Genomic DNA, 13,605 nt, shown 5'->3' on the forward strand with positions numbered 1-13,605 from the left:
AAAAAAAAAAAAAAAAGAATGAAAAGTGGGAAATGCAAATAAATGGGAAAATCGGAAAATGAGTGACCGTATTTGGTTTGTTTCTGGACACTTCACGGTTATGGTGTTACTCACACCATTGTTCTGGTTTCCAAAGCTAAGTTTCAATGACATTTCAGAGTGCTTCGTGGAGAAGTAACCTGAAGAGACTAGAGAAACCCTGGAAGCAACACTCTCCAAGGACCTCCCCAGTGCGGATCTTTTGTTTTCTTAGTGATGATTTCATAGCTCCTCAGAGCACATCTTTGAGAAATGAATGCAGAACGCTGTGCCTTACGTTCATTAACTCATCCCCCTTTAATTCTCCCAAAAGCCTCATGAAATAAGTGCTATTCTTACAGATGAGGGGCCTGAAGCTCAAATAGGATTAATGGTCCCCCTGACGTCACACGCTTAGAAATGACAGAGCTGGGACTGGAAGCCAGCACTCTGACTCCAGAGCTCCCTTTCTGACCCAGAGTATGCCTACAGCTCTCTGTCATTCATGCTGTCACCAAGTGTCATCAGTTCTTCCTGGGACACATGGAAAAAATGATCTTCCTTACCTGCTTTGGCTAATGAGATGTGAGCAGAAGTGGTGACAGTTATCACTGCCACATTCCCTGTCCTTCTGGAATAGTTGTAGAAACACAATGAAGAAGCCTCCCTCAGCCTGCTTCTCTGTATGAGGGTGCTGTGGAGCAGAAGCCTGCCCTTCCACCCCTGAGCTGATCTGCATTGGGCATGCAATGTAAACAAGAATTAACCTTTGCCATGTTTAAGCCACTGAGGTGTGAGTGTTGTTACTGCGGCATAGCCTGGCACATCCTAACTAATCCAACGCTATACTGTGTCCTGTTGATTATCTTTGCCTTCAATCCCCAAGCTTGCCTTCTTCTAACCCCCTTCACAATGTGAAGCCAGCCAATAGCTTCACATTGATTTGAAAAGCAGCAAGAGCCATCCTGGCCAACATGGTGAAAACCCATCTCTACTAAAAATACAAAAATTAGCCTAGCATGGTGGTGGGTGCCTGTAGTCCCAGCTACTTGGGAGGCTGAGGCAGAAGAATCACTTGAACGTGGGAGGTGGAGGTTGCAGTGAGCCAAGATCATGCCATTGCACTCCAGCCGGTGACAGATGGAGACTCCGTCTCAAAAAAAAAAAAAAAGAAAAGCAGCAAGAGAAGAGGGGAGCCAGTCCCCCAGACATGGAAGTGGGGATGTGTTCTGGGAGATAAACCTGTGCTGTGCCACATGCTGGAGCGGAGACTATGCTGAATGAAATCTCTACCCAGCACTGGAAGGCCACTGACAAACATCCAAGCGTCAAGAAACTTCAAGTTTCTCTCTCATACTCATTTATTGGCTCTCCTTAATTTTATTCCGTGTTTTTAAAGTAGGAACGACTGGACTGGCAGGTGGAGGACCGGGCTCTCAAGTCCTGGGGATACTGCAGGCTGACGATGACCTTGCAGGCCTGGATCTGAACATCCTCCTCAGGGTGGATGACCAGGGCAAGCAGTCGGTCTGCCAGTCGCGACTCTTCCCCAAAGAGGGATTCGTGCAGGGACTGTTCGTTGTAATGCCATTTCACGGCACGGTAGTGGGGTGCATTCCGGCCCTCACTTAGCCGCTCGGCAAACACCAGTACCTCATACAGGATACTCCCTGGCTGTGTGGGCTGGAACAGGCTTAGGAAGTTGGAGTGAACCTAGGATGAGAACAGAGAGAGAATGGGAATGAACTCCTAGGCAAGTTCTAAAATTCTTGTTCTTATAACCTCCTACTGCCTAAACTCCCCAATATATCTAAATTTCAGACTTAAGTGTATAGTAATTTTTTTTAGTTTTTCTTTTATTACTATCCTCTAACTTAATTGCCTTGTGTCAGGAGGCTGAGGCAGGAGAATTGCCTGAACCCAGGAGGCGGAGGTTTCGGTGAGCCGAGATCGCGCCATTGCACTCCAGCCTGGGTAACAAGAGCGAAACTCCATCTCAAAAAAAAAAAAAAAAAAAAAAAAAAGAGTGTATCCTCACTAGTTTTAGTTTTCTTATCTATCGGTTGCTGCAAGAGTGGTTAAAATATTCCAGATCTCCCACTGCAGTGGTATATTTGTTAATTGTAGTGGTTAATTTGTTAATTTCTCCTTTCAATTTTGTCATATATATTTTGAGACTATGTTATTAGGTGCATACAAGTTTAGAGTTGCCCTACTGCTCTGGTGAACTGAACCACTGATTATCACAGACTAATCTTGTCTATCCCTAATAATGCTCTTTGCCATAGTCATTTCCCCCCAATATTAAAATACCTACATTAATTTTTGTTTTGTCTCCTGTGTTCCTAACTCTCAGAGTTCAGGAAACTCCTCAAAGGGGAATCCCCCTTCCAACATATGGAGTCTCCTTCTACTTGGGGCAACAGAAGAGGGACAGGTTTCAATGCATTTAGTGCAGAGGCAGGAAGAGACATAAAATAATTCGTCAGGGGTAAACCTGTCTGGAGATGTCATGATTCTTCCTTCCCCACAATACCTGAGTTGGCATTCATCAGCCCCTCTTCAATTTCTTTCTCACCTGGCAGTTGAGAATGTCATAGAGAAGGTCATTCTTCTGTGCCAGGTAGCTCAGGAGACGTATGGCTTGCACCTGAATAAAGGAAAGAGTAAAGCATTAGAAGGCAGGTGAGTCTGGGCCCGTGCAAGGAAGACATAAACCTCTTCTCCTCCTCCCTCTGAATGCTGCGCTGGGGCTGGTCAGCAAGGCAAGGCCCTGGCCGTGGTCCTCAGGCACCTGTGCCAGGATGTAGTCTGACTGCAGGATCTCCATCAAGGCAGGCATCACCCGTCGCAGCTGCGGATGCACATAGTCGGGCAGCGGAAGGTTGTTGAGGAGTCTGAGGCCCGCAACGTGCAGTTCCGTGTCCCAGATGGTAGAGATAAGTTCGAGTACCTTGATGGCGTGTTCCTGGGGTGGGGGAGAACAGAAGGGCCTGCTCGTACAAGTGATCACCATTATTCCAGTATCTGACTTCACTCTTCACCATCCCCATGGATGTCCACTGGGCCAAACCCAGTAGACAGTTCTCCCTAACTCTCAACATCATTCAACCCCGTTGGCCACTCCCACTGCCCTGAAATTATTTGGCTTCTTTTCCACAGACTTCTTTCTTAGCTCTTCTGCTCAACCTCCTCTTCTCTACCTGCTTCACTCCCTTACTGGTATCATCCAGACTCATGGTGTTAAATACGATCCACATGCTGGTGACTCTCCCCTTTATGTCTCTAGGTCCAGCTATGCCGCCCCTCCCCTGAACTCCAGATTCACATATGCAGCTGCCAATTCCACTTTTCACCCTGAATGTCTAATAGAGCTCTCAGAGTTAACATGCTCCCCCAGCCCCAAACCTGCTCCTTCTATAGCTTTCCCTGTCTCAGCTACGGGTTATACCTTCCTTCCAGTTGCTCAGGCCAAAAATTGCTGGCATCAACTCCTTCCTTTCTCTCATGCCCCTTTTCCAACCATCAGAAAATCTTGTAGGCACTACCTTCAAAATCTATCAAAAATCAAGCCCTTCCTCATCACCGCCTCTTCTGCCACCCTCTTCCAGGCCACCGTCATCTCATCGGGATTTTTGCAACAGGCTCCTGTTTCCCAGCTTCCATTCTCGCCTCCCGGCATCTACTTTCAGAACAGCTGACATGTTAGATATGTCATTTCTCTGCTCAAGAGCCCCTATTTCATTCTGTGTAAGAAGCCAAAGTCCCAGCCGGCACTTTGGGAGGCCGAGGCGGGCAGATCACGAGGTTAGGAGTTCGAGACCATCCTAGCCAATATGGTGAAACCCGTTTCTATTAAAAATGCAAAACTTAGCTGCGTGTGGTGATGCACACCTGTAATCTTAGCTACTTGGAAGGCTGAGACAGGAGAATCGCTTGAACCAGGAAGTGGAGGCTGCAGTGAGCAGAGATTGCACCAATGCACTCCCGCCTGGGCAACAGAGCGAGACTCTGTCTCAAAAAAAAAAAAAAAAAAATGCTAAAGTCCTTACAGCGGCGTACCGTCCGATATGTTCTGCCCCTCTCTCCCTACCACTTCTTTGACTCCATCTTCTCTCCTTCACAGCCAAGGTTCCCATCACAATGGCTTCATAGGTAGTCCACGAACATGCCAGGCCCACACCTGTCTTAGTGTGTGTTTGCATAGGCTGTCCTCTCTGCTTAGCACACTCTACCCCCAGAGACTCACAACTCACTCTCTCACCTCCTTTAAGACTTTATTAAAATGTTACCTTTTCAGTAAGCCCTTCCCTAACCACCCCCGTCCCAGCCTCCCTTACTACCCCCACTGTTATTTTATTTTTCTCTATAGCATTATCACGTGTAACACACATATTTTTTAAATTTTCATTTATTTTTATTTTATTTCATTTTCTTTTGAGACAGTCGCACCCTGTTGCCCAGGCTGGAGTGCAGTGGTGCGATCTTGGCTCACTGAAACCTCCGCCTCCTGGGTTCAAGTGATTCTCCTGCCTCAGCCTCCTGAGTAGCTGGGATTACGGGTGCACGCCACCGCACCCAGCTAATTTTCATATTTTTAATAGAGATAGGGTTTCTCCATGTTGGCCAAGCTGGTCTTGAACTTCTGACCTCATATGATCCACCCACCTCAGCCTCCCAAAATGCTGGGATTACAGGTGTGAGCCACCGTGCCTGGCCTTTATTTTGAAATGATTATAAATTTACAGGAAGTTGCAAAAATAGTACAGGGAGGTCGATGTGCGTTTTACCCAGTTCCCCTCAACGGTCACATCTTTCATAATTATAGTACAATATCAAAACTAGGAAATTGGTATAATATGTGTGCATAGTTCTATGTCATTTCACCACATGCACATATTTGTCTAACCATGACTGCCACCAACAGATTATCCCACCAGAACTGTCCCATTGCCGCAAAGATCTATCTCAAGAGACCCCTTTAGAGTCACTCCACCTGCTCCCCCAGCCCGAAGCCCTGGCAACCACTTGTGTTTTCCATCTCTATCTATGACCGTTCAAGTTTGAAGATGTTACATAAATGAAATCACCTTTTGTGTGATCTTTTGAGAACGGCTTTTTTCACTCAGCATAATGCCCTTGAGAGCCATCCAAGTTGTTATGCATATCAATATTATGTTCCTTTTTATTACTAGGTAGCATTCCATGGTGATGGCTGTACCAGTTCGTTTAACCATTCACCTAATTGACAGACATTTCTGGTTGTTTCCAGTTTGGGGCTATTCTACATAAGACTGCTGTCAATTGTATACCGGTTTTTGGGCAGATGTCAGTTTTCATTTCTCTAGGATAAATGCCTAGGAGTTCAACTGCTGTTGGTAAATGTATGTTTAGTTCTGAAAGAAACTACCAGACTATTTTCCAGAGTGGCTGCTGTGCCATTTTATATTCCCACCAGCCATATATGAAAGATCCAGTTTCTCTACATCTTTGCCAGCATTTGGTATTGTCACTAATTTTGATTTTAGATCTTCTAATAGGTACATAGTAATATCTCAGCATGGTCTTCATTGCATTTCCCTAACGGCTAGTGATATTAAACATCGTTTCATGTGATTATTTGCCATCCATATATCCTCTTCTGTGAAATATCTGTTCATGTCTTTTGCCCATTTCCGAATTGGACTGCTTGTTTTAACCTTCAGAGTTGTTTTTGTTTTTAGACAGAGTCTCACTCTGTCACCCAGGCTGGAGTGCAGTGGTGCAATCTAAGCTCACTGCAAACTCCGCCTCCCAGGTTCAAGCAATTCTTCTGTCTCAGTCCCCTGAGTAGCTGGGATTATAGGCGCCCACCAACAGGCCTGGCTCATTTTTGTATTTTTAGTAGAGATGGGCTTTCACCATGCTGGCCAGGCTGGTGTCGAACTCCTGACCTCATGATCCTCCAGCCTTGGCCTCCCAAAGTGCTAGGATTACTAGCCACTTAGTGGTGAGCCACCACTCCTGGCCTAATATTCAGTTTTGAAAGCACTTGATATAATCTAGCTGAGTCCTTTATCAGATACGTGGTTTTCAAATATATTCTCCCAGTCGGCAGCTTGTTTTTTCATCCTCTTAAAAGGATCTTTCATGGAGTAAATGTTTTTAATTTTAATAAATTCCAATGTATTGATTTTCCTTTTATAGGTCATGTTTTTGGTGTCATGAACTCTTCACCAAGCCCAATGTCCCAGAAGATTTTCTTCTTGAAAACTGCATCACCTGCACCCAACCTCCTTTATCCACCCCTACCCTTTTATTCTGCATGGCACTGACCACATGAAACACACTATATATTTTGCTTATTGTGTATTGCTTGCTTTGCCCTGTTAAAATACAAATTCGGCAAGCACAGGGATCTTCCCTCTTCTGTTTACTGCCTTCTCTCCTGTACTTAGAACAGCATGTTGGCACAGTGTTCAATATTACATTGATTGAGTGAATAAAGGGATCTTAGGTTCTAAGATGTAAAATGCTTGGACCTACAGGTATTATCAAAGACAGGCAACCTCGCAAGCTTCACCTTTATGGGCCATGTAAGACGAAGCAAGAGTCCTGGAGTGGAAGTGAGCATTCCCATCAGTATCCCGCCCTTCCCTGCCCCCACCCCTCACTAGCCGTGGAGACCTGCAGGACAGGTTGGAGTCAGCAAGTCCGGGGCAGCGTTTCAGAACGAGGGAAGAGCAGATGCATGGGAGCATGTGAGAGCATGAAGCAGGCAGTGGTTGGGGTTAGGGCAAGGAGGTGCAGCCCATCACCAATCTTGCACTTAATACTGAGAACCTCGAGGCACCCAAAGGGCCTGATGGCCTTAAGAGCCCTCTGGCCTGACTTACGGAATAGGGTGAGCTCCATTTCGGATGTGTTGAATTAGAGGACTTGGAGGGTATCTAAGTGGATATGCCTAGTAGCAGCTGGCTACAGGGAAGGCAGAGGAGCCCACAGGGTGCCAAGATCCAGAAGGGCACAACTAGATGGAAATTGAGATCAGGGAGTAACTACTTTCACCTGGAAAGAGACCAAGGGTCAGGTCCTCAGGATACAGACACTGGGGAAAAGGAAGAGCAGGGTTCAGGCCGCCTGCATCAGAATTTCCTGGGGGATTTGTGAAAAACAACATTCTCCTATTGAACTGAATTCTCCAGGCATCGGGTCCCAAAATCTTTGCCTTTTTTTTTTTTCCTTTTTTTTTTTTTTTTTTTTTTCTTTTTTTTTTTTTTTTGCATATATGAAAACTGTAGCAAAGCATTTTAGAAGCCTCCATGAATTGGTCCCAAGTTTTGTGGTTTCAACAATCTTGTACTTTTTCTTGTACCCTGTTTTCAAGACCTTTAGGATCTATATTTATAACCTGTTTTTTTTTTTNTTTTTTTTTTGAGATGGAGTCTCATTCTGTTGTCCATGCTGGAGTGTCCAGGCTTGGCTCACTGCAACCTCCGCCTCCCTGGTTCAAGTGATTCTCCTGCCTCAGCTTCCCAAGTAGCTGGGATTACAGGTGCCTGCTACCATGCCCGGCTAACTTTTGTATTTTAGCAGAGATGGGGTTTCACCATGCTGGCTAGGCTGGTATTGAACTGGCAATCCACCTGCCTCAGCCTCCCAAAGTGCTGGGATAACAGGCGTGAGCCACCACGTCCAGCCAAAATCTTTGCTTTTAACAAGTCATCAGGTGATTATGATATGCTTGAGAATCCCAGCCTGACCAGGCAAGGTGGGTCACACCCACAATCCCAGCACTTTGGGATGCTGAGGCAGGTGGATCACTTGAGCTCAGGAGTTCAAGACCAGCCTGAGCAACGTGGCAAAACCTCTACAAAACCCCACCTCTACAAAAAGTACAAAAATTAGCCTGGCATATTGGTGCATGCCTGTAATCCCAGCTATAAGGTGGGAGGATCATTTGAGTCCTGGAGGTGGAGGTTGCAGTAAGCCAAAATCGCATCACTGCACTTGAGAAGGCTGAAGGATGTGAGGGATGAGGCAGCAAGTGGAGATCTCTAGGTCTTTTTATCTGTTTTTTTCTCAATCTACTTTTAATCTTTTGTGTGTTTACTTTTGTTGATATGTCATCATAGTGTACATATTTTGAGGATATATGTCAAAGGAATTTTTTCCCCAAAAAAGTTTAATGCCAAAAATTAAAATGTGAACCAGGCATGGTGGCTCATGTCTAATCAGCACTTTGAGAGGCTGAGGCAGGAGAATCGTTTAAGGCCACGAGTTCGAGGCCAGCCTGGCCAACATGGTAAAACCCTGTCTCTACCGAAAATATAAAAAAATTAGCTGGGCGTGCTTGTGCACGTCTGTGATCCCAGCTACTCTGGAAGCTGAGGCACAAGAATCAAGCTGGGAGTTGGAGGTTGTAGTGAGCCAAGATCGTGCCACTGCACTCCTGCCTGGGCATCAGAGCAAGACTCTGCCTAAAAAAAAAAATTAAAATTTGAAATTATCAAACGCTAGTGAGGTTAGGACACAATAGAACACTCGTGCAGGGCTGGTGGGGTGTAAATGGATCCCACTTTCCTGCAAAAGTTGGGTATACCCTTTGACCGAGTCATTCTACTGCTGCGTACACACCCTAGAATCCTCTCTCAGGTGCACAAGGGAGACGAACATAGGAATGTTCACAGCACAATGTGGATGTGACAAGCACCTGGTAACAACGCAAACGCCTCACAATGGGCAAGTGGCAGGGTATTCATGAAAGAGACCACCACAGAGCGGTGAAAGGGAGCCAGGTGGGAGGATCACTGGAGCCCAGGAGTTCAAAACCAGCCTGGGAAACATAGAGAGATTCCATCTCTACAAAATAATACAAAAACTAGACAGGCATGGTGGTACACACCCATAGTCCCAGCTACTAGGGAGGCTGAGGTGGGAGGATCACTTGAGCCTGGGAGATCAAGGCTGCAGTGAGCCAAGATCGCACCACTGCACTCCAGCCTGGGTGACAGAGCAAGACTCTGTCTAAAAAACAGAAAAGAAAAAAAGAAAGGAGAGCTGCCCAATAAGGATGAACCTTTCAACACAGCAGGGAGAAAAGGCCAACCGCAGAAAAGAAACCATCTATTTCCAAGTACATGAAGCTTAAAAACATACCAGACAGGCCGGGCGCGGTGGCTCAAGCCTGTAATCCCAGCACTTTGGGAGGCCGAGGCGGGTGGATCACGAGGTCAAGAGATCGAGACCATCCTGGTCAACATGGTGAAACCCCGTCTCTACTAAAACTACAAAAAATTAGCTGGGCATGGTGGCACGTGCCTGTAATCCCAGCTACTCAGGAGGCTGAGGCAGGAGAATTGCCTGAACCCAGGAGGTGGAGGTTGCAGTGAGCCGAGATCGCGCCATTGCACTGCAGCCTGGGTAACAAGAGCGAAACTCCGTCTCAAAAAAAAAAAAAAAATACCAGACTATATTTTACCTCTTTATTATCTGCTGTGCCCTGCTAGAGTATGCAGGGATACATACACATATGGTAATCTTACAAAGAAAATTCAGAACTCTAAACAAAATGCAGGCCAATGACTGCCTCTGGTGGGGAGGCAGCCGAGATGTGGGAGGGGCTGTGCTCTCTTTCTTGGCCTGGGCATGTTCTGTTCTATTGTTATTCTTTCTACCTTACACATATACAATATTTGCAAGTTTTACTCTTTTTTTAATTTGGGAGAGACAGACTATTTGCCAGGAAGAGATGTAGACGTCAAAGGAGAGGCTTTTCTGGTTTTGCTATGTAAGATGGGAGGGGTTGGAGCCCACTGCGTGCTGACGGGGAATGTGGGAGACCGCCAGGGGTAGAGGGCATCAGCAATCAGAGAGGCCCTCAAGTAAGGGGTGGGGGGCAGGATTGAGACTATCACTGGCCACAGACGGGGAGAAAGCCATTTTTTTCATGGCACCAGCAGGAAAGCAGGGAGGATGGGTGTGGATACAGTAAGTCTGGGAGCATGATAACAGGGAAATGGGGAAGTGACATGTAGTGTTTTACATTTTCTCTACGGAGTAGTGGAGAAGGAATCCATAACCCTGACACCAACCTCTGATCAACACAGGCACAGGGGATGGAGTACAAAAAATACGTCTGATCTTTGTCCCTAGTTCCAGGAACCGAGCTCCTGAAACCTTTGGAATTTCCTGAGTGACAGCCGCATCCTTTGTTATTGCAAACCAGTCCTTTTTGGTCACAACAGAGCTTATGCTAAGGAGGGGTGATCCCAGGCAGGGCCCTTGGATAGCTGCCGGTTACCAGAAAGACCAACGCATGATTAGAAGGCTGGGGTTTTCAGCTTCACCCCCAACTTCTTGGGAGGGGTGAGCAGCTGCTCATGACTTAATTCCTCAAGACTATGTAATAAAAACCTCTAATGAGGTTCGAAGAGCTTCCTGGTTGCTGAACAGCAGGGCACTCCTCAAGTGGGCCTGTGGCAGACCTCCCTAACAACTGTTTTAGTACTGACTGCTTGGTTAAGTTAAATATTAAAAGCCAGTGACCTCATACAAAGGCTGGAGTGTAACAGAAGCCCATCAAGAGTTTTGCTTGGGCCTTTCCTGGGCCTTAAAGCATGACAAAATCATGAAAGAATTCTTAACAGGACTCATTTAGGATTAAACAAGTTTTACTGGGGGTCTGAAGAGGCTCCCCAAGGCCTCCACAAACAAGTTTATTGGGGGTCTGAAGGAACACCCTAAACCTCCTTGATTTAGCAGGAGACAAAATAAGGGTAATCACCCCAGCACCTGGACCCATTAAGTAAATTACTGAGGCTCCAGAGGAAGGTGTTCAGGACTCAGAACTTAGATATAGATTAGAGGAAGTTAATCAAGTCTTTAAATGAATGCACACTTACACACAGACACATAGCTTAGACGGCATATAAGCTCTGAAAAACTTTGTAATTTTGAGTTGGTCTGGCGATAATTTCCAAGCCTTCTCCCTGTAACTGGTTACAGAAATAAACACCTCTTCCCCCCCAGTTCATCTGCATCTCGTTATTGGGCCACAAGAAATAGCAGCCAGACCCTCATTTTGGTCCGGGAACAGGCCTGGAAGCTCTGTGCGTCCTCCCCAACACCCTGCCCTACGTGTCTCCTCCGTTTGGCTGTTCCTATGTCCCTTTATATATATATAAACCAGTAATGGTAAGTAAAGTCCTTTCCTGAGTTCTGTGAGCCATTCTAACAAATTACTAAATCTAAAAAGGGAGTTGTGGGAACCCCCGAATTCACAGCAGGCCAGAAGTCAGACCTATGACGGGTACCTGAAGTTGGGGGGAAGCTTTGGGAGACTCAGCCCTTAACCTGTGAGGTCTGGCCTAACTATGGATAGTTAGTGTCAGAACTGAATTAAACTGTTGAACAACCAGCCAGTGTCGGGAATTGGTTGCTGTCAGAACGTGGCAGTGGCAGGGAGCTTGGGGGATATTGGGGGGGGGGGAGGTCCTATTATTTGGGGCTCAGAGATACCACTAGTGCCTCAGTTCAGTTTCATCCTAAAATTCAAAGGCCTTCATGACCCTGCTGGAAATCTGACCACCGTTTCCCACTTATTTCTGGGTTACAAATTCACACCCAAACAAATTTCTGGAATATTTATCCTACACCAATTAAAGGACTTAAGGATTATAGACCTCCTGCCTGCCCCACCACTCGCCCTGGGCTCACCTGGATTTTGAGCCTGAATTTTCTGATGCCAGAGAAAGCTTTAAGAGTATTCAGAGCTTGGGTTTTGACACTGTTGTCCCTGTCATCCAGCATGTAACCCACCAACACGATGTCATCCGTCGTACAAGCAGAGGCCTGGGGTATGTGGGGAGAGATGGCAGAGGCAGGAGAAGCGGGTGTTCTGGGCCCACTGCCCCCCCGCTCCCGTCACCAAGATCCCTCAGCACACCCGTCCCGCTATCAGCCCGAAAGAGACAGGTCCCAGCATACAGTCTGGCCAGTCCAGGGGCAGGGATCGGCCGTAACCCCCAGGGGCCAGGCTGGCTAGGGAGGACCTCCTGCTTCCCTTCCCTCACCTCAGCCTCCAACAAGTACACACAGCGAGTGATGCTGTGCAGGATCATGCTCTTGGCGTACTCATCCTGTTTGCACTCCAAAGAGTTGAGGAGCCTCCGGAGCTCACCCGAGTCCCGCCCGTGCCGCTCTCGCTCGACTGCCAGGCCTAGACAGCCCCCCCAGCCCAGTTCAGGCTGTGGACTCAGAAGTCATGAAAAGAATGGGGTTGGGAAGTAGGGGACAGGGACCTGGGGACAAAGCTGCCTTGCCTTTTCAGAGAAGCTTTCTCGCCATAGGCAGGACCACCATGTACAGTTGAATGAATGTTTACTGCAAAAGGGCACCCTATCTTATGCTGTATTGTCTGTAACATAACAGCATAGATTTGTCCATTTACTCTAACAATTATCTGGCATATGGTGGTAACAAGTAGTATTTCATCATTACCAGTATATGGCAACGATATTCCAGCAGATGGCAATAAAGAGTCTTGCAGAAGGGGCTCATTTTCCTACTCTACCCAAAAGTACCATATGGACTAGCGGAAGCTCTGGTCATACAGTAAGTCCGCCAATTTTCCCTTTCCTTAAAGCCTCAATCTCTTCGGGCAAAAAAGGGATGGGAGGAGCTGCTGAAGTTTCCAAGAAGCCAGAGTGAAGCAGTAGTTGGAGATCTACCAGATGAGTCTGAGGATCCACTTGAGTGAGATCCAGGGACCCTGAGCTACCATTTCTAGCAGGGCCTTGCCTAGGGCACTGCAGGGTGGGCTAGAGGAAGATGGAGAAGAGAAAGATGAAGGAAAGCAGAACTTGGAGGCATCACCTTTGGGCCCTCCCACAGCAGAGGCCTCGGGAGCAGGTGCCTCCTGGGGCAGAGCCCTCTCCCCAGGGACTGGACACTCACGGGCGATGCAGATGGGCGAGTTGCTACAGAGGGGTGGCTTGCATTTTATGCCGGCCTTGATGGCCTTGTAGAGCAGGTAGATTGCCCCGGCACCTGTGGCCAGGCTAACTACACTCTTACAGATGTCCAGCTGTCCCAGGTATTGGGGGATGCTCTTGCCCATGTCTTCAGTGTTGCCCTGGGCCTGGGTGAGAGCTAGGCCCAAGGTTCCTGTGGGGGGCCTTCCGGAACCAGAACTCTGGCAGGGTCAGGAACCAGGGTTCCTGAGAATCGGAACCCAGGCAACAAAGGAAACTGGGGAGATGATGGGATGGAGAGCAGTGGTCAGGAAATGGGGCAGCCAGAGGTGCTTGAAAAGAGATGGGGCCAGGTGCAATGGCCCCATGCTTATCATCCCTGCGCTTTGGGAGGCTGAGGCGGGCAGACCACTTGAGTTCAGGAGTTCAAGACCAGCCTGGCGAACATGGTGAAACCCAATCTGTACTAAAAATACAAAAAAATTAGCCAGGCGTGGTGGTGCACACATGTAATCCCAGCTACTTGGGAGGCTGCGGCAGGAGAATTGCTTGAGCCTGGGATGTAGAGGTTGCAGTGAGCCAATGGGCCACTGCAGTCCAACACAGGCAACAGAGCAAGACTCCATCTCAAAAA

At 47.3% G+C, this 13,605-nt stretch overlaps 1 protein-coding gene across 1 annotated transcript; it reads right to left on the minus strand.

Annotated features, from left to right (window-relative positions):
* Positions 1–1,355: 1,355 nt before the first annotated feature.
* ARMC12 (armadillo repeat containing 12) lies at positions 1,356–13,373 on the minus strand. Its single transcript, XM_017522637.1, has 6 exons — positions 12,874–13,373; positions 12,072–12,217; positions 11,716–11,850; positions 2,813–2,986; positions 2,597–2,668; positions 1,356–1,731 (listed from the first exon to the last, which is right to left on the minus strand). The coding sequence occupies exons 1-6, from the start codon at positions 13,115–13,117 to the stop codon at positions 1,399–1,401; spliced, it is 1,104 nt and encodes a 367-aa protein (XP_017378126.1). The 5' UTR covers positions 13,118–13,373; the 3' UTR covers positions 1,356–1,398.
* Positions 13,374–13,605: the final 232 nt, after the last annotated feature.

The sequence above is a fragment of the Cebus imitator genome, unplaced genomic scaffold (assembly GCF_001604975.1).
Source record: "Cebus imitator isolate Cc_AM_T3 unplaced genomic scaffold, Cebus_imitator-1.0 Scaffold24, whole genome shotgun sequence".
NCBI lineage: Eukaryota > Metazoa > Chordata > Mammalia > Primates > Cebidae > Cebus > Cebus imitator.